Source organism: Micromys minutus, assembly GCF_963924665.1.
Source record: "Micromys minutus genome assembly, chromosome: 1".
NCBI classification, from domain to species: domain Eukaryota; kingdom Metazoa; phylum Chordata; class Mammalia; order Rodentia; family Muridae; genus Micromys; species Micromys minutus.
The window spans coordinates 24,248,824-24,273,583 of NC_137969.1; the positions used below are offsets into that span (position 1 = coordinate 24,248,824).

The 24,760-nt window shown below is 48.3% G+C and overlaps 1 protein-coding gene and 1 pseudogene across 2 annotated transcripts; both read left to right on the top strand.

The window, feature by feature from the left end:
• The first annotated feature begins 2,158 nt into the window (after positions 1–2,158).
• On the top strand, positions 2,159–3,095 carry LOC308436243 (peptidyl-prolyl cis-trans isomerase FKBP1A-like; annotated as a pseudogene). Its single transcript has 2 exons — positions 2,159–2,421; positions 3,033–3,095. The product of its transcript is annotated as a peptidyl-prolyl cis-trans isomerase FKBP1A-like (transcript).
• Positions 3,096–5,991: 2,896 nt separating this feature from the next.
• On the top strand, positions 5,992–6,995 carry BLOC1S4 (biogenesis of lysosomal organelles complex 1 subunit 4). Its single transcript, XM_080910353.1, has one exon. It carries the CDS (start codon positions 5,998–6,000, stop codon positions 6,643–6,645), a length of 648 nt encoding a protein of 215 aa, XP_080766479.1. The 5' UTR covers positions 5,992–5,997; the 3' UTR covers positions 6,646–6,995.
• The last annotated feature ends 17,765 nt before the right edge of the window (positions 6,996–24,760 follow it).

Here is a 24,760-nt window from a genome sequence, read left to right on the forward strand (position 1 = left end):
ATCAGCGCCATCTTGTAATGACGGAAGCGTGGGAATGTGATGGCGGCGCCCCACAATTACAGATGGTTGCTGGAAATTGAACTTAGAACCTCTGCAAGAGCAGTCTGTGTTCTTAACCACTGAGCCATCTCTCCAGCCCCCAGAATGCCCTGATTTAAAGATTTTTTTCCCCCTAGAGCTAAGGCCCCCATGACTTGATGGTTGCCCTGGCCATCCTCGTCTTGTTGAGAGTCCTCTTCTGTTCTAACAGGGACATTGTGTCTGGTTCTCTCTCTTCCAAGAGACCAGATTCCACCACCCTGCTATTCAGGGTCTGCTGGGCTGGAGGCACACACTGTGTTAGGTGTGGTTGTTTGAATAAGAATACACACACATACCATAGTTTCATATATTATATTTCAATGCTTAGTCCGAAGTTGGTGGAATTGTTTGGGAAGAATTAGTAGGTGTGGCTTTGTTGGAAGAAATATGTCATGGGGCAGCTGCTAATCTCTCTACCTCTCCCTCTCCTTCTTTTCCTCTCTCTCCCTCTCTCTTCCTCTCCTTCTTCCTCTCCTTTCCCTTTCCCTCTCCCCATCTCTCCCTACCTGCTTCCAAATGTAAGCTTCAGCTACTGCTCCAGCACCATGCCAGCCTCTTGGCATGTTTCCTACTCTGTACCCCTTGAACTGTGAGCTAAAATAAAGCCTCTCTCCCTAAAGTTCTCTTTGTCTTGGTACTTTATCAAATAACAACAAAGTAACCAAGACAAAAATAGAGAAAAAAAAAAAAAAAGACTCCAATTCCCAGATCCAAGGCTTTGCAACATGGTTACTCTTTTCTCCTCTGTGGTATTAAGTACTGTGCAGCACTCATGCATTGCACACATTGTTGTTGGTATAAACTACTGGTTTCCCACTTTACTTGTGGGTTGTAGCCTGTTCCTGTTTATGGGGGCCCGAATAGGTCTGGCACCCATAGATTCATGTGTTTCAGTATTTGGCCATAGGGAGTGGCACTATTAGGAGGTGTGGACTTATTGGAGTAGGTGTGGCCTTGTTGGAGGAAGTGTGTCTCTATGTAGATAGGGTTTGAGGTCTCCTATGCTCATTTTCTTCCCAGTGTGGAATCAGAGCCTCTGCCTGGCTGTTTGCAGAAGACAGTTCCCTCCTGCTGCCTGCAGAACTCTTGGTTTCTCCAGCACCACGTCTGTTTGCATGCTGCCATGCTTCCTGCCGAGATGATAACAGACTGGACCTCTGAAACTGTAAGCCAGCCCCAATTATATCTTCTCCTTTATAAGAGTTGCCTTGGTCATGGTGTCTGTTCACAGCAATGAAACCCTAACTAAGACACTGTTATGTCATTGTCATTTTGATGATCAAATTGTCACTAAGTAGAAGGCCACTTAAACTGTTATCTCCATGCTCTTACCTGTGCCCAACATTCTTTGACATTTTTTTTCCCCTCTGTCTCTAGGCCTTTTCTCCAAGTGGTCCTGACTTCCTTTAGTGAAATGTGGTATCTAAAAGCGAAGATCTTAAAGGTAGATGTATGTGTTCCTGGTCTCTCTCGGTGGGCAGAAACAAGGAAAATTTGTAGGTATATACATAAGCTTCTATGCACAACCAGAGTTCTATATCCTTTGCATATATTAGATTTCAAAATCTTAACACTGATCCTTCAATCCTAAGCAAAGTCACAGAGTTCATTCTACATGATGACACCCCTTTGTCCTGAATGTAGCAAAAAGAAATAGGCAAGAACAAACCAGAGAGGACCTGTTACTAATGCTTTCCAGATGTTTCAAAAAGGCACGTATGCCATCGGAGGACAGTAGCACTGTTAAAAAACATATATGGGTACTCTTATCTGCATTTACACATGCATGCCAGAAGAGGGCATCAGATCCCATTACAGATGGTTGTGAGCCACCAAGAGTTCTGCAGGCAGCAGAAGAGAACTGTCTTCTGCTGACAGCCTGGAGGAAATTGAACTCAGGACCTCTAGAAGAGAGCAGCCAGTGCTCTTAACCACCAAGCCTGCCCTCCAGCCTAGGAAGTTGCATTCTTAAGAGCAGTTAAGGACGAAGCCGAACCTCTGAACCGCCGCCATGTCCTCTCCGGCTCCACACCTCCCGTCGCACTCCACCTTCTCCTCTGCCAACACCGCCGCCGCCATGGGAGTGCAGGTGGAGATCATCTCTCCTGGAGACGGGCGCACCTTCCCGAAGCGCGGCCAGACCTGCGTGGTGCACTACACGGGGATGCTTGAAGATGAGGGAAAAAAATTTGACTCCTCTCGGGACAAAAACAAACCTTTTAAGTTTACACTAGGCAGGAGGTGATCCGAGGCTGGGAAGAAGGGGTAGCCCAGATGAGTGTGGGTCAGAGAACCAAACTGATAGTCCCCCCAGACTATGCCTATGGAGCCATCGGGCATGTTGGGATTCTGTAAACCCCACCCCTCAGTTACCTAGCAACAGCCAGGTATACCCTACCACTCAATTACCCAGCAGTGGCCAGGTATGCTCCGCCCCAGTGACCTGACACTATAAAAGGGGCGGCTTGCCCCCTCCTCTCTCTCTTGGCCTCTCTTGCTCTTGCTCTTGCAGCCTTGCCCTCTCCCTCCTACTCCTCCTCTTCCCTTCCCCCCTTCCTCCCACGTGCTCATGGCCTGCCTCTACTCCTCTATTTCTCTCTCTCTCTCTCTCTCTCTCTCTCTCTCTCTCTCTCTCTCTCTCTCTCTCTTTCTCTGCCTCTGCCACCCTCTTAACTCTCCCATGACCTGAATAAACTCTATTCTGTACTATACCATTGTGTTGCTGGTCCCTCAGGGAAGGGATCCCTAACATGGATCCCCAGAGGCATCTCCCTTGCCCACAGGCCTCGCCACACCTCCATGGGCCATGTGCCCCCCACTCTCTTCATCCTTCCCCTAACATTGGTGCCTTGACTCGGATCGTCATCCTTTCACAACATTGGTGCCCTGTGACTTTTCCTTTCAGTGAGTTTTCCTTTCATTGGTGCCCCGTCATCTTCCTTACAGGGCACCCAGGCATCATCCCACCACATGCTATTCTTGTTTTTGATGTGGAGCTTCTAAAACTGGAATGACAGAGTGGCTTCCTCCCTTACGTCTGCACATGGATCTGCCATGGAGGAATCTGGAACCTTCAGATGGGTGCATGTGAATCCACGGGGAGCTTTTCCAGATGCCCACCACTCTGTATAGACACCTACCCAAATGAATGTGTTCTGTCACTCGGCTTTGCTTCGGACACCTCCATGTCCTCTTCCCCCTTCTGTATGTATTTTGACCTAAACTATATGCCATAAACCTCAAGTTACTTTGTTTTGGGGTGAAGACCCAGTTTCTGTCTTTCAGATCTAAGTTCCCAATGAAGTATATTGTCAAGTGTGAACAGCACAAGCAGTGGGTTGACTTTAGAACAGGAATTGGTGTTGGGGGTGGGATTTTTGCAAGTATTTTTATTTTAATTTTTTGGATGAAAATTTTATCTATTATATATTAAGACATTCTGCTGCTGTGCTGCAGAGCCATGGCAGATTCGAGATGCTGTTGGGGGCTGGGTCTTTCTCCAGTGAGGGAGGTCCTGTGAAACTGAAAGCCCTGCCCAAACCGAAGTGGGAACTGAAGTGGGAAGGGAAGGAGAGAGCCTTTGCTTCTGACAGTCCTTCCATCTTCTAAAATGGCTGCCTTTTGAAGCAGGCCCCTTCACTGCTGTGTGGACACTACAACATCTGTCCCTGGGCGGTAGGGACCTCTGAAGCCTTCTTTGTGACCCGGCTTAATTTGTTTTTCATCCTATGGTTTTTCTATTGGATTTTCTGGACTTTTGTAATCTTGGAACTATCTAAGCTCCACTTCCCAAATTTTAAGAACTTCTGTGGAAAGTTTAAACCGAAGGTGCTGTTTGTAGACTCACCACGCAATGGATGCCCAGTCCGAGTGACAAATCCTTGAGTGTTCTCTAAGAAAATGATGCTGGTCATCATAGCTTCAGCATCTCCTGGGTTTTGATGCTTGGCTCTCTCTGCTGATCTCAGCTTCCTGGCTTTTCCTCCTCCAGTTCCTTCTCACCCTCTGCTGTCCTATGTAGTGATTTGATGAGAGAAAGCTTTTGTCCCCTGCCCTCAGCACTACATATGTGATTCAAGTTTTATGATTGCAGTAAAAGTGCTTTATGCTGGCTTTTCTTAAAAAGAAAGAAAGAAAGAAAAGCAAGAAAAAGAAAAGTTAACATTTCTTTCTTCTTTTTTCTTTCTTTAATCTTGGGCTATGAAAGGCCGACATTCACTGTCTCCATGGCAATATCCTCCCCATGGGTTTGAGGCTCACAGCAATGGACTCCAGTCAGTTGGCCCAGATGAACTGACCTGGGGAAGAACTGAAGCAGCTTATCGTTTCTCTATTTTGTTGCTCAAAGGTGTTTTTGTTCTCCTCTAATTCCTAATTCCCAGCGGGGAACGATATCATGTGAACTCTATCCAGATGGAGGATACGTCTAACACCTAACAAAACTCCAAGTGTCTCCACCACCCAGTCTTTCTGCAGGATGAATGTGGGTATCTGCCTGTGTGTGAATGTGTCGACAGTAAGTAGTCCAAGCCTTTCTCAGCTGTTCCCTACTGGGCATCTGGTTTATGTTTCCTAATAATGGGATTCAGGACACTACAAATCCCATCAAGACAAGGCCATCTCTTCCTTATGCCTGTCTTCACGGGACAGTGTTGAATAATAAGGCCCTGTGTTTCCTAGAGACCTGCCAGACTGCATGGGTCTGGGAGATGCCACCTTGGATGTTTCCAAGAATTTTAAAATGTTTATTCCTATCTTTTTTTTCTTGGTAGCATCTTGATATAATCCGTGCTTGGGAGGAATTATTAATTACTTCTTTTGTGAAGAGGTCGAAACGACCACTCATTAGGATGACTTTTGTGTTCCACTGTTCTTGCCTAAAACTTATTTTGTTATGGTTGGTAAAGAAAAAGGGTCAGTCAGGAGCCTTCCAGGGTGCTGGTGGGTACTACACAGTTGATGGATGTGGGAACTCATGTAAGAAAGCTGTGCACTCACTATGAACTCTGGATAGAGCAGCGTGTAGAATGTTCTTCCCACAAGGTGGCCTTCTTGTAAGAATTACATAAACTATGACAAGTGAATACACTTGAAAACAAGGACATGAAGGCAATGTCTTGGATGTCCACATTATCTCTTTGGGAAAGACAAGTAGGAGGAATGTTCTTGCCCTTTTCACAAGACCAAAGATTATAACACCAGGTGCATTTCTCGTGCTTGTATTTGCTTAAACCAACTGTAAACGTCACCTCATATTTTGCTTCCCTTAACAATGAGAAGTACTTTGTACTACTCTTGAGCTCAAACACCTGGAGTTCCCCAATATCCCTCCATCTATCCATCTATGGAAATTTAGCCTTGGCTGACTACAGGGCAGGTGGAGAAAGAGGTAACCTGGCTATAAGTGTATATGCATAAAGGTCTCTATGGACATCCTTAGTTCTGCTTTAGTGTATTTCTCTTACACTATCATTTGTCAATTTACCATCGATCTACCTATCAATCAGTCATCTATTGATTTGTCTGTCTCTCACTACTCGACCCTGGCTGGCCTGAAACTGGCCAGGCTGGCCTTGAACTGAAGAGATTTGTGTCTGTCTCCTGAGTGTTGTGACTAAAGGTTGTGTGCCACTACTAGTCTAATCTATTTATCTATTCTTTATCTATCATCTACTCATCTTTCTATCAATCCTCTAATCCTCTGTCATCCACTTTGGATTATTAACATGTGCAAACCCTACCAGGACACAGTATGAACGCACGGACATAGCACACAGAAACCCTTTGGGTTCTCTGGGCCATGTGGATAGTAGGATTGGCTGCTTGGTAGGAACATGACGTACTTAGGTGGCGCCGGAAGCAGGGAATCATAGAGCGTGACGCAATCGCTTAGCTCCGGAAGCGGCCAAGCGGGTCATGGAGGAAGGACCCGCGATCGGAAGCCTGTCTCGAGAGGTCTCGACTGAGGAGGCCGAGCCTTTGGGCGCCGCGTGGAGCGGGGACAGCGGCCACGTATCGCAGAGCCATAGTAGTGCATCCGGGCCCTGGGAAGATGACGGCTCCGAGGACGCGCCGGGCCGCGACCTGCCGCTGCTGCACCGCGCCGCGGTGGGCTACGCCTCCAGCTTGCTGCCTGCCTCGGGGCCGCGGCCGGAGGTGGAGGCGCTGGACGCCAGCCTGGAGGACCTGCTCGCCAAGGTGGACGAGTTCGTGGGCATGCTGGACATGATTCGTGGAGACTCGTCTCATGTGGTGAGCGAGGGCGTGCCTCGGATCCACGCCAAAGCCGCCGAGATGCGGCGCATTTACGGCAGGATCGACAAACTAGAGGCCTTCGTGAGGATGATCGGTAGTAGCGTGGCCAGGATGGAGGAGCAGGTCACTAAGGCCGAAGCCGAGCTGGGTACCTTCCCCCGGGCCTTCCGGAGGCTCCTGCATACCATCAGCGTTCCGGCTCTCTTCAAGTCGGCGCCCACCGGGTCCCAGCGCGCGGTGTACGAGCCGCCAGTCCTGTTTCGGACAGAGGACCATTTCCCTGGCTGCGGTGACAGACCGCAACTCTGAGCGTGCACGTCTACCGCAGTAGGACTCCAGTGAGACTCTTATCCCGAGTGTTAAGAAATCCTGTTAATTGGCATGTATGATGCCGGGATGTGAAATGTCAAAGTTTATTTTCTGCAAGCGATTTAACATTGTCAACATTCGATGTCAAGAGTGTAGATTCCCTATGTCTTCCAGTTCTGATTCGAAAGCTCTTTGGTGGGGGCCTGGGGAAGCCAACCTAATTAATTTATCTGTGCAATATGGCAGAGCTGTTATTTTATGGCCTTTATTACAGTGAACAGTGTTAACTTGTTAAGATTTATATATTTATATGATCAAAAGTGACCAAGAAATTAAAGCTGTATTCTTAAATCCTAACAGTGGTTCAGTTTTCTGTAGCCTTCTGGGATAGATGGTAGATTTAGTATTATATTCACTTTTCCATAGCATGGGTTGTAAACCAGAGGAAATAAGACAATTCCTCAGGATCTCAAGATAGCAAACTGGGCGTTTTGTTGCAGGAAGTTCTGAAGTTGTATTTGACAGTATGACTCAAAGGCTTAGTTTACCAAAGGAGCATATTAATGTATAGTTGTCAGTGTTCTATTTATAACACATTAATTTAAATGTTAAATTTCTTTGGAAGATATTTCCTTCTGGAAATTATTTACCGTAGTTTGGAAATGAGCCTGCCATTCATGGTTTTAGTAGTGGAGTTAAGAAAGGCAACTTCCTTCTTCTGAAGGTTTGGGTGAAAAGCAAACCTCAATACTGTTTTCACTGTTCTTTCCCCCTGAGTCTCGTGGAGCAGTAGGAGGGTTTTGTTTTGTTCTTTCACTTTGGGGCACACAGAATGGCTGAAGGAAGATTCCAAGTGCCAGCATAACCTGGGCTATAGAGTATGTTCCAGGTCAGCTTGGGTAGCTACCTAAGAAGACCATATATTAGAAAGTAAGTGACTTAGCCTTTAATCCCAGTACTCAGCCAAAGGTAGGTGGATCTCTTAGTTTGAGGCCAGCCTGGTCCACGCAGTGAGTTCCAGGACAACCAGGGTTGCAACCCTCAATTAAAATATAAATAGATAAATAAATGTGGTGATATAATCTCTTCTTTGGCTTTTTTGTGGGCCTTCCGTGTTATATGGTGACACTTTTTTTTTTTTTTTTCAGTTTGGTTTGTAGTTCAAGAAACAGCTAAGTTTAAAAGTTGAGGGGACAAGTGACCTTTTACTGTTCATAATCTAGTGGGTGCTACTAGAAATTCTTAATATATTTTTATGACAGTCAGTGAATGTGAAAATAGAGTTGCAGGCCAACCTGTACTAAAGAGTAGCACCTTGTCTCAAAAACAAAAAAGATTGCTTACATAAGGGGTTGGAGAGATAGTTCAGCAGTTAAGAGCATGGTCAGTCTCCACTTCATTTTGGTTTTGAAGACAGGGTTTTTCTGTGTAGCCCCAGTTGTCCTGGAACTGATACTGTAGAACAAGCTGGCCTCGAACTCAGAGACTCTTCTGTTTCTGCCTTCCAAGTGCTGGGGCTAAAGGTATATGCCACCACTACCCAGCTAGCCCACTTCAGTTTTGTGAGAGCTCACAGTGGTCTGTAGCTACATCTCTTTAGTTAAAAAGTTGTTCACACCAGGCAATGTGACATACGCGTTTAATACCGGGACTCGGGAGGCAAAGGTAGGTGGATTTGAGTTGGAGGCCAGCCTGGTCCACAGAGCAAGTTCCAGAACAGCCAGAACTACACAGAAAAACCTTGTCTTGAAAAACATAAACAAAAAGTTGTTTACATAGCTGTACAAAAAAAATTAAGCATACTTAAGACAGAGTAATAGAAATTAGGCAAGTTTTGGGGCTGGAGAGATGGTTCAGTGGTTAAGACTGCTCTTCAGAGGTCCTGAGTTCAATTTCCAGCAACCACATGGTGTCTCACAACCATCTGTAATGGGATCAGATGCCCTCTTCTGGTGTGTCTGAAGACAGCTGTACTCATATAAAATAATTAAATAAAATAAAAATTAGGAAAGTTTTAAATCTGAGATTTAATATCTGTACAGTAAAACTCTTAAATTCCAGAGGGCATAAATGATAATGTTATTTATATATTAGGAAATCATAAGCTAGGCTGAGGACAAAGTGGTGAACACTTGGGAGAGTCTCAATACTTTAAAGCTAGTCCTAAAACCTTCAAAGAATACATGGAGAAGTCCTGGTCCAGATGATAACATGTGTACTTCCCCACGAATCTTATTTCCAAAACATCCAAGTTAGTGGGTGCCTCGGGTTTCTACGATTTATGGCCTTAATTGATGTGAGCAGTTGCTGGCTTTCACAGTACTGGATATTAGATGAAGGCTCTTTGTCTCCCTCAAAGATGAAGGTTGTAGCCAGATGTGAGTCTTCCCTGTAACCCCAGCATTCAGGAGAAATAGGCAGGAGGATCTCCAGTTTAGAGCCAACTTGAGCTGCATAGCGAGTTCCAGGGTAGGCTGGGAGTAAGATCCTGTCTGTAAAAACGTAGGTGCTCCCTTACTGCTTGGCAATGACCACCTGTAGGCCTTTTGGCTCCCTCTTCCAATTCTGGGTCTTTAAAAATTGTTTCTACCTCTTGCCAGGTTAATAACACCTAGAAAAGGTGGGGCCTGCAAGCAGTCTGTGACTGCCTCCCTTGCCAGAGCTGTTCCTGTATCTAGTGTGAACCTGCTGACCGATAGGGAATAGTTAGTTCTCCAAAAGGTCAGTTGGCCAAGGTTTTAAAATCATTGGCATATGGTCCCACGACTGTTCGCCCACCCTTACAGTGCAGAAACATCTGGAGATCATGAGTGAAACACCACGCATGGCTGCAAGCCATTAAAACAGTTGTTCTCGAGACATAGGAGGTGGGTCTCAAGATGGGGAGATGACAGAGAGTAATGTGCTTGTTGTACCAGGTGGTGACCCCAGTTTACCTCTCCAGCTAGGCATAACATCTGGGCATGGTGGCATGCATCTGTATCCCAGCACTGTGTCCCAGAGAGACAGAGGCAAGTATATCCCAGGGTGTCTCTGTCTACATTCCTACAGAAACGGCTCACGGGCCCAGGAAGAGACTTTATCTCAAAAGAAAAAAAAAAAAAAAAAACTAATGGAGAAATGAGGGAAGACACTCCGGCTTCCACCCAGGCAAACTCCCACATGTGTGACCCCATGTATACATATGCATTTGAACACACATACACACGAGAGGTGGTGGTTAAAACCAGACATTAGAAAAAACACCAATGATGGCCTGTAATTTGAAGTTCGTAACTATCTTTCCTACATAACCTTTAGAAGGGACCTCATGGGAAAGTGCAGGGCTAGTTCCTAAGGATATTTTTTTTTTTCTGTTCAAAGTGAACAAGATGAAAGAGGAGCTCAGGGTGCCTGGCAGGAAGTGAGAGTAGGTCACAGGTCATATAAGAGTGAGTCACACACACACACCAAAAAAAAAAAGTGAGTCCTACTTCGGGGTCTTACCTGATTAATGACTAACTTTCTGAACTTGTTCATAGCAGTATCTTCTAGAGTTCTGTGGTTTAGAGTGACCTGATATTCATAAGGAAAGAGGTGGCACCTAAGCTGTCACTGGAGTCCCTCGATGGCCCTCCCCCACCCCACCTGCATCACCATTCTTCCGCCAGGCACATGTTTGTGTCCACCAGCGGCTCAGCAGCCCCGGCCATCTCCTGCTTCTTCCTGCTGGCCGCTCTGTGCCACCGTCGAGGGGCTTTAAAACTCCGAGTTTGGCTGGGGAGGTGGCCGTGTTTATAAAGTGCTTGAGCTGTACGCATGAGGACCTGAGTTTGATCCCACAGAAGGCCTGATGGTGTGCATTTGTCATCCAATAGCAGAAAGGCAGAGGTGGCCAGCCAGCCCAGCCTATTGGGTGCACTATGAGAGACTCTATTTCTAAAGAGACAAAAACAAGGTGGACAGTGTCTCTTGAGGAATGGCGCCAAAGGCTGTCTTCTGCTGTGTCTCCATGCATAGGCAAGCACATCCACACACTTATATGCACATATACACGTGTACCACTCCCACCCCCAAACTTCCTAAAAACCCTTGAGTCAAATGCACTGGCCTTTACCCAGTGCTCTCGTTATTTCATTTGGGCATAAATGGAATAAAGCCAGAAATCAGTTTTGTGCACTGACGATTCCCACAGGCCTCACTCCCAACCCCACAAATTTGCAAAACCCTTTTTACTTACTTCCTGTTTGATTCTGGTCTGGAAGCAAACCAAGGCAGTCCTGTGTAGTAGCAGCTGGGGTATTATACAACTAGCTTGCCTCATCACCAGTAGGCATGGCTAAAGATCTCCCTGGGTCCTGCTTAGCTTCCCTGGATTCTCAGCAGTAGCAATGTGCTAAGACCATTCAGATGTCTGTCAACTGACTAGCAGTCCGACTGACCCAGTGAGCAAGTTATGCCATAGCTGGGTACTCGATCAAAACAGAAAAGCAAATAAAGTCATATGCTTGCTAGGAAACCATACTATGGGTGGGCCAAGAACACGGAGAAAATATGTGGTTCCTAGCTCAAGAACATGGCCAACTAATAGCTGAGGTTGAATGCCAACTTAGTCTAAACCATGGTTCCAAGACCACACTGGTTAAACACAACATGTGCACTCCTAGGGAAACCATATGGGCTTTGTAGGAACTCCAGACATAGTAGGGCACCAGACATAAGGGCAGGGTACGTGTGGAATTCACCTTTTCTAAGACCTTAAACGTGCTAAGAGGCTGTAGAGAACTTTCTCCTAAGTGGCTTAAGCCATCAGTTCCATCGATGGGGAGTGAGAACATTTCTTTTAGGTTCTTCATCGACCAAAAAGGGAGGAGACTCTTCCTGTGGGGTGAAGCCGGCTGGGAGTTGGGGGATGGGGACAAGATGAAAAAGGTGGTTATGTAAAAATAAGGCATCGCTGGACCATCTGGCTGCAAGACAGTTTCTTCCCACCAGGGGGTGCTACAGGCACAGGGAAGGCGTGAAAACAGTGAATCTAGCCATGGCCTTAAGGAATTCAAACTCTGGTCATCCAAAATTCGCAGAGAGACTCAGCCACAACACTCTGGACCTTTATGACAGATGCACAGAGCACAAACATGGAGTTGTCAGAAGCCAAGGCACAATGTCTGTTCATCTTTCCATGGATTGAGACGGGGGCTACATGAAAAACATTTGGGAATATCCATAGGTAACATAAACACCACTCTCCCCACCCTGTACTGTCCTCATAGCGCTGACCTTCCTCCAAGAGAAGCACCGTCATATACTTACTTATTCCTTGTACCCTGGTTAAAGGAAGGACGTGAACTTTGTCCCTTTTGTTCATTCTGAAACAGTGGTACCCTGGGCTAATTCATTTAGAGCAGATGCTATCAATGCACCTGGAAAAAATGGAAAGGGACAAAGGGGACACAAGGGCAGCTGGCAGGGAGGTAGAGAGGGTACCTGGTACCTCCAAGGCACTTGGTCCCCAGTGTGTATCCTGGCCTGGACTTTGGAGGCATTTCTTTCCAACCTCCTCTGTGTCCTTGGGTGGTAGCCATGTCTTGTCCAGCCTGGTGTGTGAGTTCCTTAAAGGAGCTGATCCCTCTTGTCCTTCCTGCCACCCAGTTCCCCCGCTCCACCTCTCTGCCGCACTGTATCAGTGAGGCTTCTCCAGAGAGGTGGAATCAAGAGGATGTGCATACGGTTCTGTGGGAAGGGGTTATTGGGGGAACTGGCTCTTGTGGTTGCAGGGGCTGAGAAGGCCCTCCACCAGTCGAGGGCAGGCTGGAAGTGACTTTGTCCAAGTCCAGTCCACCAGGGCAGCAGAAGGTGGGTGAGCTCAAGAGCCTGTCTCTATAAAGGCCTAGGGACAGGGATATCTTATTCAGTAGGAGCAAAGTACCCAGCAGTGTTCTAGGGTGGTCCATGATGAACAGGGCCATTGGCAAGTGGTGTCGCCTATACTGGGTCCCAAACAAGGACCAAAGGCATGCAGAACATGGCAGGGCTCAGAGTCCAAGAATAAGCACGTTGAAAGGCCCTGAGGTGGCCACTGGAGTAACATCTTGCCTCTCCATTGGGTCTCCTCCTCCTCCTCCTCTTCCTCCTCCTCCTCCTCCTCCTCCTCCTCCTCCTCCTCCTCTTCTCTCCCCATTCTAACTGGTCAAATAAAGGCTGGAGCCTGTGATAGGGCAGTGGGGAGGAAAGGTGGGACTGGAGGTTTTAGGAAGAATAGGGGATGACAGAGGAGAAGGAGATGGAAGAAAGATGGAATTACATCTGTCGAATCACGTGGCCTGAAGAAGCCACAAGTAACAAGGGATCTCATAGCTAGGGCATGGATTAGTACAGTGGAAGATCTATCTAATCTAGACATAAACTTCTAATGTAACTACGGAGTTGTGTGTTTTTGCATAGGCTTATTGAGGTTGGATGTTTACTACAACAGAAAAGGGGAAAGGAAGGAGCAATGGTCAGGTGGGGCTGGGTGCAAGGCACCTGTATTCAGGTCGCCCCATCTTTCCTGTCTGTAGGTCTGCCATGTGGGGATTTTGACAGAGAGAACGAGGTGAGGTGTTACAAAGCTTATCTGGTGCAGACCCCACTTCTCACCAGCATCAGTGGCAGACATCACCCAGGACTCTGCCACAGCTGTGAACTATCCACTAGCCCAGGAGGGCCCGGATCCACTAATGCCTTAGAGGCCTTGGTCTTGTGCTTGAGACATGCTACCTATGGCCACCAAGGGGCAGTGTGGTGTAGCATTGCCTAGCAGAGAGGTCTTAAAACCAATTATTCAGTTTCTTAGACCTCAGTTTCCTCCTCTGAAAACAATGGGGAAGAATCCATAGGTTCAAAGTCTCCTGAGGGCATGCTGAGCCCCACCCAGTGCTGGCCTGAGAGGTCCTTTCTCTGGCTCTCATCTTTCTGTATGGCCAAAACTGGGTCAGTGTTTGTGACCAGCTTTACTGCCAGTCCCTCTTCCGAGGTCCATGGAGATGTTCAGCTAGAGAGCTGCATTCTCTGAGGAAGTCCCAACCAGCTCCCAGGGAGGGCTGTGGGGAGAAGCTGGAGGAGGAGCTGAGGACCCGGGTAGACAGCCTGGTCATTGCAGTGGGGACTGACCAAGGTTCGGCTTCTCCAGCACTGTGGACCTCCAGCAGAAGCCTAACACAGAGGAAGGCTAGCCATCCCCTCTGAGCCCCAGAATCTTCATGAACAGCTCTTTGGCAGCTCGATCTTGAGTGATTTTCCCCATAGCCAAAGAACACAAAGAGAGGAGCAGTCCACCCACATCACATTGTGAACCAGACCTGTGCCCAGGCCTAAGCTCCGTGGTCATTGACCAGCTATGGAATTGGTCATGTGACTGCTGTTCTCTGATCAGCAACTCAGTCTGAGGGGCTGCCAAATCCCACCTCCTAGGCTCATGGAGGAGCTGCCCCCTTCACAACCTGTGCACATAGCCTCCCAGGCTGTTCTCGTTGCCCACTGGTTTTGTCCTGTGTCTTGTGAAGGAAGCTGGGAGCTGCCATCCCCCAGCAGACAGTTTACCTGTAAAGTTTGCTTGCTACACATGTGCATGCCTGTGCGGTCACCCAAAGCCAGAGGCCCGTCAAAGGCTGCAGATGCCAGGTGTTCACACTCCCTGTTCATGCCAAGCTGGGCCTCCCCTTCATAAAGACCTGGTTCTCATTGGCTACTCTCCTACCCTCCCCCATCACCACCAACCCCCGAGCCTAGCTCAGTGATCTATTCTAAGCGGGCTGCTGTCCCTGGGCACACTCAGGCCTTCTTGTCCACGGCCAGCCTGAGAAACGCTCATAATGTAGCCTTGTTCTCCTTACCACACAGCGGCCCGCTGCTCAGAGCCTGCCTGGAGAGGAGGCTGTGCCAGCTGCACAGAGCTAGTTTCCAGGAAGGCACAAGCACTGTGTGTGGCCAGAGATGGAGGCACCTCTCTATTGGCAACCCCTTCAAATTAGAGTCAATTTGTTACAGGCAAAAGGCATTTTCAACAAGCTGAGAAAGCAGGCTGCTCACTGCGCTCCAATACACCAAAGGTACAGGGCCATTGCGAAGACCGTCTGGCCCTTATGGGACAACCTCATCCTTCTTCAAGACTAAGCTGAAATTGTCCTGTTTCCTGCTTAATGGGCATTAACAACTGAAGCCCCCCCCCCTCTTTCTCTCTCTCTGTCACCTTGTTCTGTTGGTTTTTTAGGTGTGTATTTTCTGTCTTATCGTTAGACTCTCATATGTGCCCAACCTGAGGCCCTAGGGCTGTTTGCATCCAGGAGACCCACCAACTCAGTCTGACACGTTTGTAAACCACAATATCAAATCACAGTGTCAAAAGGTAGGACATCCCTGCAAAGAGTAGCCTCAAGAGAAGAAGGAGGAGGACCTAGGTAGGTCCACTTTCCCCAGGGTCTAGTATAATACCGGGTTCAGAGAAAGCCATGGTCAAGACTGGCTCGTCAGAGGAATGAACTAGCCACCTGGTTAGTCTGACCAGGACTAGCCATTCAGTGGCCAATTGCTTAACTGATGAGACCGGAGACAGTGGCAGGAGGGGGACTGAGTCCCCATCCAGCAGAAATCCTTGCCTGTCATGGGGTTTTAACCATGATCAGGTCAGAGGCAGGGTAGATTTCTGGAGTTGATGCCAGTCCTAGGCCTGACACTCACAACACTGCACCATGAGTGTGATCTGAGCAACCACATCAGGGTGGTGTGCAGGACCTCAGCTTGGAACTCTGCCAGCCCCCATACAAGGGGGCTCCCTCAACAGAAGTACCTCCTAGGGTGGACAGCCCTACCTGCATTCTCCACTGCTCTCTCTCCCCTCTCCCCAGCTCCTGCCCTGCCCTTCTCCATGGAGACAGTAATTCTACCTATCCTCATTACAAAGGGCTTGGGGATAGATCAGGCCTGTCCTGGCTTGCCCATCCTCTGCCATGGTATTCAGTGACAGCAGCTCAGGGTACCCACCTAGTGACCATTTCTTGTGAAGTAAACAATGAAACTGCTACCTCTAGGGGTTCATTCTTAGGCTGGGTCGGTCAGAACCTTAGGCACCAAGTGTTTAGGCAATTAAGATAGAGTTTGTAGTTTTGTTAGTCCATTTGGTGTTGGGGATCAAACTCTGATCTTCTGCATGTCTGCATAGGACTCCCCCACTTCAGAGCCTCTGGGCTCTGAAGCTCAAGCCTGCAACTGGTGTGGGGGTGGGGAGATAGAGCAACCGTGAGTATTGAGGGATTGAGGGAAGGACTGGGACGGGGAGGGAGCACAGGAGTGCCTGATCCCTGAACAGACTGGCCTAGAAGAGCCAGGCAGGCAAGCCTCTTTGGAGCCCCAAGTAGAGGCACTGACAGTTATTATGTGTGACAGACTGTGGAGGGACAGACAGGGCATGTGGAGCTGGCCTCATGTGTATAGTATACAGGATCTGGATTTGGTCTAAGTCAAGAACTAGTGTCAGCTGTGAGGACCAGGGCACAGGTTTGTTCGGTTTTGTTTGTTTGTTTGTTTTGGTTTGGGTTTTAGTTTTTCGAGACAGGGTCTCTCTATGTAGCCTTGGCTGTCCTGGAACTAGGCTGACCTTGAACTCACAGAGATCCACCTGCCTCTGCCTTCTGAGTGTGGGATTAAAAGCTTGGGCACATTCTTTATTTGACTCAAAGGGCACATTTCCCAGAAGCAGGGCCCTGGGAAATTTAGAGACAGAAGGGAGATTTGCCCTTCCTGGATATATGTAAGCCAAGCCATGGGAAGAGATGAAGGGCTTGCTGGAAGAAGCCAGCCATATCATTTGACCCAAAGACTCTAGAGAGGTCTGTGACTGAAAACTGCCTCCTGTAGGCCCAGAGGGGCTCAGCTGGCAAGATTGGCTTGGCTTAATATTGCTACAAGTATATACACTGATAACCATTGCAGTGTCTTTACTGTAATAGGAAAAAGAGACTCAGAAATCACACTTTCAGAAAGTCAGCACCCCTGTACACGGCTGACACCAGTTCTGTGTCAATAAGAGAGGAAGACTGGAAACTACCTGAATGTTCATTGCACAGGTGTGGTCTCTCTCCCTGCATCCTCTAAAAAAAAATGCACACAAAAATAGACTGTTTCCAGATTAAGGAAAAAAAAACTTTTGTCAGGTCTCTCTCCACCTTTTTTCCCCCCTGTTTTCTCTTCTGTCTGCAATAAACGAATAGCATTTTTAATGTGCATAGTTTCAAGGATAGATGAATAGTGGGGTGATTTTAAAAAATCCCTCATTTGCCAAGATCCAAGAGTGATTTTAAAAGCAAAGTTTCGCAGTGGCAGCCCATCAGAGCATCTTCTGGCATCTGGCTGCTGCTGTACCACAGTAACCCAGCTTGTTTGGGAAAGAAAATCATTTTCTCCAGGGCCAGCCTTGCCTTCCAAGATGGCTTCTGTAGTTGGCTCAGGATGCAGGCTCCGCCCTTATCTGAGCTCCCAAGCCGTCCTCACCAAGCCCTACTCACGTTCCATTTCTTTCTGCTGCTATAGATAACGGAGTCTCTACTGGGAAGAATCCACCTTTGAATTTTCAAAACAAACAATCTGTCAGGGTTGGGGGAGGGGACAGAGGGAATGACTTGCTTGAAATTGCTCAAGGCCATGAACTGACATTCTCCTGTTCTCTTAGACAGCCAAGACTACTGTCAAAGCTACCTGCCGCCATCATGACTGTTCTTCTCCCATGGAAGTAGGAGGCTTCCCAGTTACTGCTGGAGATGTGTAAGGCCACGTGGGCTGCCCTTGCTACGATTCATCCTGGAAATTAAGGCTCACCTGGAGTGGGTAGACACTAAGGTCTCCAACACCCAGGTGGAGAACAGGGCTATGCAGGGGTCTTGCAGTGACTCCTACAGATTAATCTGATTCTGCTTCCCTGAGAATCTCACCCATTCAGAGAGAAGGGCGTAGGATTCACTCTTCTCTCTGCAAAGGCACTAAGATTGGCTGGAGTAGGGAGAGGACTCCAGTGTGGGACAGGCAGGACATTTGCTGGAGGAAGGAGAAGAGTACACCAGGCTCTCTAGTGACAGCATGAATCTGCGAATTTCGGTTGGGTATATCTGTGGATGAATGATGGATTTGTTGATGGATGGGCAAATGGATAGATGGATAGATTGGTGGATGACATATCTGTGAATGGATGGGTAGATAATGGATAGATGATGGGATGGATGGATGGATGGATGGATGGATGGATGGATAGATGATGTATCTGTGGATGGATAGATAGATGATGGATAGATGATGAATGGATGGACCAACAGATGGACAGATGGACAAATAGATGGATGGATGGGTTTGTGGGTAGAAAGATGGAAGCTTGGCTGTGGTGGAGAAAGCACAGGCTTCAGAGCATCCCAGAAGAATGGCCAGCCTGTTTCCAGTCCTGGTGGATGGAGAAAGAACAGGGAACAGGAGCCCCCAAGTCACTGTCCTCTGAAATAGTGCTGTGTCACTGAGTGCTCGCTCAGGCCTGGCACTGGTGCACACTCACACCCAGCTGCTGTCTGGTTAGGGGTAGACTGTGGCTCTTGAGATCAGCCACAGTGCCCTGAGCAGAATGGCCACAGACAGGAGGTTTCTTTTCTTGCTCAAGATTGTTTCTAATAGCTCATACCCTTCTGTGTTCTGTTTCACAGAGACACATACAAACACCATCACTCACATGTAGGAGGCTCCAAGCTTCAAGGATTGAGAAGGGTCTGACTCCAAGGAGAGGGCCTGGTTCTTACCCAAGGCCCAGTTATAACCCAAAGCATGACTCTAGCCTAAGGCCTGAGTCTTACCTACTATGTGCTCTTGTCAATGGGGTAGCAAAAATGGGGACCCAACTCTTCACTGTCACCCTCAGTCAACTGAAAAGTTCCTTTAATCTTTCAGGGACTTTGACTCAGGTGAATCCAGGATTGTTGTCTTCAACATAGAAAAGAATTTTAGAACAAGCTGATAAAAATCAGAGCTGAAGTTTGGTACAAAGAGAAAGAAAGGCATTCAGGAGAAGAGTCGTCATCTGAGATTACAAGTGTGGGCTTCTCAGAGAAGAGTCTGAGTTTATTTTTAAAAAAAAATGTTTTTAAACCCTTTCTCTTTTTAATGCATCTTGATTTACTCTTTCACAATTTCATAATACAAACACACACAGCACACTAAAATAAACAGAGATAGACAGACAGACAGATAAATAGATGTGTGTGTGTATAAATAGATAAATAGGTGAACAGGTTAATAAATAGGTGAATGGATGAAGAAATTAATGGTGGATACATGAATAGGTAGAAGTTATAGAAAAGTGGACAGATGGATAGATGGATGGATGGATGGATGGATGGATGGATGGATGGATACAAACATACATATATACATACACAGATGGATAGATACATACACATGTAGATACATATACACACACATACATACATATGTACATACATACATACATACGTACATACATACATACTGTTTTAAATGGCTTAAATTGGAGTTGGAGAGGTTACCTGGCAGTTACAGGCACTGGCTGGTCTTGCAGAGGTCCCCAGGCTGCTCACAACTACCTGTAACTCCAGCTTCAAGGTATCTGACATCTCCTCTGGCCTGCTTGGGCATCCTCATGTACATATGCTACATACACACACTGGTCCTGATGCTGTACAGCAGATGCTTTATTCACTGAACCATCTTCCCAGCCATTATCCCCTTATTTGCTGGGAAAACAAATTTGTAGGTATCCCTCACAAGGAAACATGCAACCTGCCAACAGGAGTTTCACAGCATCACAGACACAGAGCTCACTCAACTGCAGGACTCCAAGCTGCTCCCTTAAGAACGCTTCATCACAGGGCAGTTAGCAGGAGTGGCCCAGAGTAGTGCAGAGGATGTGAAACTGGAAAGCCCAGATACAAAAGGATCCACACACTACGTCCAGTCTCTTAAAGAGGCGCAGCAAGAGTCCCCAAAGGATCCAACAGCAGGGAAAACTCATCCTGGGGTTTTTAATGAAAGACACAAGTGGGTCTGTAAATCGTCAGAACACTACAGGGTACAGTCACAAACATGTTAACAGGGGCTGGAGAGATGGATCAGTGGTTAAAAGCACTGACTGCTCTTCCAGAGGTCCTGAGTTCAATTCCCAGAACCGCATGGTGACTCGCAACCATCTGTAATGGAATCTGATGCCTTCCTCTGGTGTGTCTGAAGATAGCAACAGTGTACTCATATAACTAAAATAAATAAATATAAAAGAAAAAAACATATTAACAGAGGTTCTTCCAGCTGTGGTACAATGAGTCATTTTCTTTTTTCTCTTTAATCTTTTTTTTCTTTACATTTTTATGATGCATTTGTTCAACTCTTTTATAGACAACTTTTATTTTATCTTTGATCATACATGTATATATTTTGATCAATCCATCCCTACTCCTCTCTGATACTCCCCAACACATCACCTTCGTGCGTCATGTGCTCTACCCCTCCCCCTTCTCTGCTTTTTTTTTTTTTTTTTTTTTTTTTAAATGTTGGTAACTCACCAACATTATCGAGCACTTCCTTCCGGAGCGTTCACTGACATTGTCTTGATCTTGGGTAGGTCTTGTGCAGGTGACCCCAGGTGCTGTGAGCTCATGAACACAGAGGCTGCATCACATCTAGAGACAGCATTTCATAGTGCCCCTGCTCCACCCTCCAGCTCTTCCCTTCCCTTTAACCCTCTTCCACAGTGTTCCCCGAGCCTTCGGTGTTTGCTGTAGATGTCCTGTTGTCCTGTTCAGGACAACCCAAAGGGGTGAGTACTTTCTTAGCATAACAAAAATGAAAGCTCATCACAACTTGAAAACAGGGTTGCTTGCCTCTTTCTTTTCCTTTCCTTTCCTTTCCTTTCCTTTCCTTTCCTTTCCTTTCCTTTCCTTTCCTTTCCTTTCCTTTCCTTTCTCTCTCTCCCCTCTCCCCCTCTGCTTTTTATTTTCCTCCAGTGTTTTGAGTGATTGTATCTGTAAGCACTGTCCTGCACAGGAACACTCCAGAATATCTTTAACTGATAACCCACTGGGCTGAACACTTTCTTTGCCTCCTTCCCACTGCCCCCATGTCAGGCTCCATTTTTCGGATACAGGTGACATCAGTGAGCTGCCTGGTGATGGCTGTGGGTCTTGGTCCTGGAGCTCAGGCCCTTGGCTGGTGCCTCTTCCCTTATCTTTTTCTGCACAGAGCCACCCCAAGGGAGGAGGGGCAGGAAGATAGACAGAAAGGGTTGCTGGTTTGGCTCCTGAAAACAGCTTGCTGAAAACACCACAGCTAAGCAATGGGGACAACTCATCAGCCTTATGACAATACCAAAGGAAAGGGGTTCAGGCCTCTCCCTGGGGCAGACTATTCTGTCTGAGCTGTCATCTTCTGTATAGTGCTCTGGTCTTTCTGGTCTACCCTGAACTCTGAGGAAGCTCCCAGGCTCTGTGAGGCCTGAGGAAAGGCTTCAATATTGTCTTCTCAGAAGATCCTTTCCAGAGTGGGCGGGTGGCAGGCATCTCTCCTGCTACTGCCCCATGTGGCACCTTACATACTGCTGGGCTCCCCAGGCTGGCAGGGAATCCATGGTCAGTCTACAATATAAGCTAAAGCTGAGCAGCACGCCAGGGGCAATGGGGACTCCAAAGCATAGTACAGGGCCTGAGGTGCCCCTGTACCCAGAAGCCCTGCATGGAAAGATGCTTCTGGGAGGTTTGACCTTCCTCTGGGATATGGGTGACTGTGAAGGGACAGCTGCCTGCTGATGACGGGGTGACTGAGTGAGTGGAGGTGGGAGAGATCAGCTCTGGAGCTCAGGCTCTGTGGGCTGAGGGAGAATCTGCCATGCTGAAAACCTAGCATGTCCCAAGGCCACATTTGTACTTTAGACCTGGACTGGTAACACCCTGAGGGACCAGAGTGTTAGACATGGCTGCTTGTGTGCTAGCTCCGTGCCTGCTTCCCCCAGCTAGCCATGTCTCTGTCATACTAACTTGCGTGTGCACAGTTGATCAGAGGAACTTGCTTCCCCATGTTCCTGTTCCCCATGTTGCAGGCAGGAGGCCCAATACTGTGTCAGCAGTGCTGTGTTCTGAAGGTGCACACAGAGGGAAGGGGTGCTGTGTGAGGCAGAGCTCTGTGTACTTACTGCGAGGGGGGATATACAGGTGGACCTCCAATGGGACAGTCTTGGGGACACCAAGAGATTTTCCTAGCTGCCTCTTCCTTTCTGCCTCCCACCACCTGCCTAGGCATCTGATTTTCTATCTCTGTCCCTGTTTTTGTGTTCCTTACCACTCCCATTCCTCCCCCATTTCTGTCCATTCACCTCCCTTTCAGAAGATGCTGGCTGCAGTCCTGTCAGGCCTTTGCCTGGCAGACACAGCCTCTCTGTCCTCACCCCTTTTGGAGGAGGGTGGGCTCCTCCCTTGTTGGTGATGTAGCTCCCTGTCACTTCCTTTTATGGGGCTTTAATGAGTCCATTCAGTCAGATGGGGCAGCAGCAGGGTGTGGGGACAGACACAATAATTAGAGAGGGTGCCAGTAGCCAGCATGGCTGGCACCATGGTGCTTAGTCGTAAATGAAAAGGGAGCCTTGTCATAGGCCCCCGAGGTGTGTCCTTTTGGGTCCCGGAGTAAGGTCTGAGCAGCTGTGGTCTCCATAAGGCTGCCACTCCTAGGCTTCTGGGAGCCAAGGTCACAGGACACAGCAAGCCTTTGTGTCTGCTCTGCCCTCAGGCTGTTCAGGCTGGGGAGAGGCAGGTAGCTGAGCCACCAGGCCCAGAAGCCAAGCCAGCTATCCATCAGAGGGACATCAAACTTCCCTAGACTCCTCCTTACTCCCAAGAATCTGGAGTTTTTCATTTCCTACAGTCAAGTATTTTTGTTTCTTGTTGTTCTCGTGGTGAACAGCCTGGAGCCTGATGGGACAATGTGGTTCTCTCCATCTTGTCTTCTGTGTGCCCTTGTTCCCCCCTCAGCCCTACACTCAACAGCACCGAGATACTTGCCGCGCTGCAGCCTGAGGGCCGAGAAGAGTGAGAGTGTGCAAGGTGCAGAAGCCAGCTAAGGATCCCTGAAAGGCCTAGCCAAAGGCGGCTTCTTTAGGACATCCCTGAACCCCTGGCCCTGAGCCCTGACCCTCATGTTTTGCCTTTCTGCCCATCTTGGTGACACTCACTCACTGTGTTGGTCATTGACCTCCACTGACATGTTTCTCCTGAAGTCACAGCATCCAGCATGGACAGCAAGATACCTCAGAAGTAATGGGGGTAGGGCTGTGAGAAGGCCCTTGAGGCTGCCTTTAGCCAGTGGGCTCTTGGGAGATCGGCCAAGGCAAGGAGGCTTCTGGAGACCAGGGTCCTGTTCTCTGAGGGTGCTGCTTACAGCTACCAAGAAAACCTCATGTGGTTCTAACTTCCTTTCCAAGGCTTTGCTACCCTAGAGTCCAAAGACTCTCCAACTCAAAAAACGTACAGGCAAGGAAACTGAGGTTTGACAAACGCCCCCCCCCCACAGATTCCCAGCCTCTTGAAGCAGAACTGGGGAATCAAATCTCTGCCCCCTTCTGAATCTAGCAGTCACTTTTCATGAACCCCAATAATAAATTATCAAAAGGCATGGCAGCAGACCTTCCCAGCCTCAGCTGCTGTAAAGGTCACTCTCCATCCAGCCTCCAGGGACCCAGTGAGGCAAGAGTTCCTATCAAGTGGGAAACTGAGCCCCAGAGCCAGTCTACCTCATACTGAGGCAGGAATGAGGCTGGGCCTGCTTCCTGGCTGACTTTGTCAGGGCTGCCATCCACCGGAGATGCAGTAGTTCTGGGACTGGCCTACAAACATGTTGGGTGGCCTAATCCTCAGGGCAGAGTGACAGATCCAGGAAGGGTAGGGTGCTCCCAGCCAGCTCCCTCCCACCACCCTTCTGGAGCCAGCAAGGAGGTCTGTAGAGCCATCCTGCCAGGGTCCACCCTCTCTGACCTGTTTTCCTGGCAGCTGTGGCTCAGGGTGGGTTGGCCCAGCCCTGGGTATCCTGCCAAAGTCATGGCGGCTGTGGGGTCAGACTCAGTGTCCTCTGGCCTCCCTCCTCCCTGCCTTTGCTCCTGCTGCAGATCTACTGTGAGGAGACTTTCTCCCATTCACCTGTCACCCACTGTTGAGTGGCATCTCTGCAAACTAGCTCCCTGGACGTCCATGAAAAGGTTAGCTGTCCCATTCCCCCTGCATACAATCCAGCTCCTCGGAGATCCTCAGTCCCGTGCAGGAGTCTTGACTTTTGCCCTGTAAGGGGGTGTCATGAGTGACTGTCCTTTGAACCAAGCAGTGGTCATTCGGGGGAGTTCAGCTGCACCCCCACACACCGCAAAAGGTCATCCCAGCTGGCCTACATTGACATGTACACTCCTGCATAGAGGGGGCAGAGTGAGGCCGAGGTTCTCTCCTGAGCATCTAGCTGCTTCGTGTCAGAGGGCAGGTAGCCTCAGGTGGGAGCGTGTGTATAGAGGCCAGGGACGACTAGAATGAAGGCTTCATCTACACAGCCAAGTGGAAGCCATCATCTGAGTTGAATAACATGTTTCAGGTGCAGCAGGTTGGGGGAGGGGAGCCCACACCCCCATAAGTAACCTCATGTAGGCTCTGTAAGGAAGCCCGATCCAGTCATTGGTTCCCAAGAGTGAACTTTGGCACGTCATGCCTCAGTTTATTGCTGGAACCTCGGAGGAGGGGTAGACATTGCTTTATGCTTCCCCCAGGGTGGGTCGCTTTCAGTAGAGGCAGATGGTGGTGTGGGACACTGTGACTCAAGATGCTTGCAAGATAGAGGGAATGGGTCCAGCCAGGGTGTCCCAGCCATCCCTAAAATGAGGATAATCAACCGGCACCAGCCACCCTGGAAGCTACAGCCTCTCCCAAGATGGGCTTTTGGCAGCTGGCTCTTCCCAGCAGCTTAGCGGAGGCCCGAGAATCTCTGAGTTTATTCTGGCAGCAGGTATCAGGTGGGCTGTGGAAGGGTATGGGCTCATCTTCTCCTTTTGGTAGGAAGAAGGAAATGGGCGCAGAGC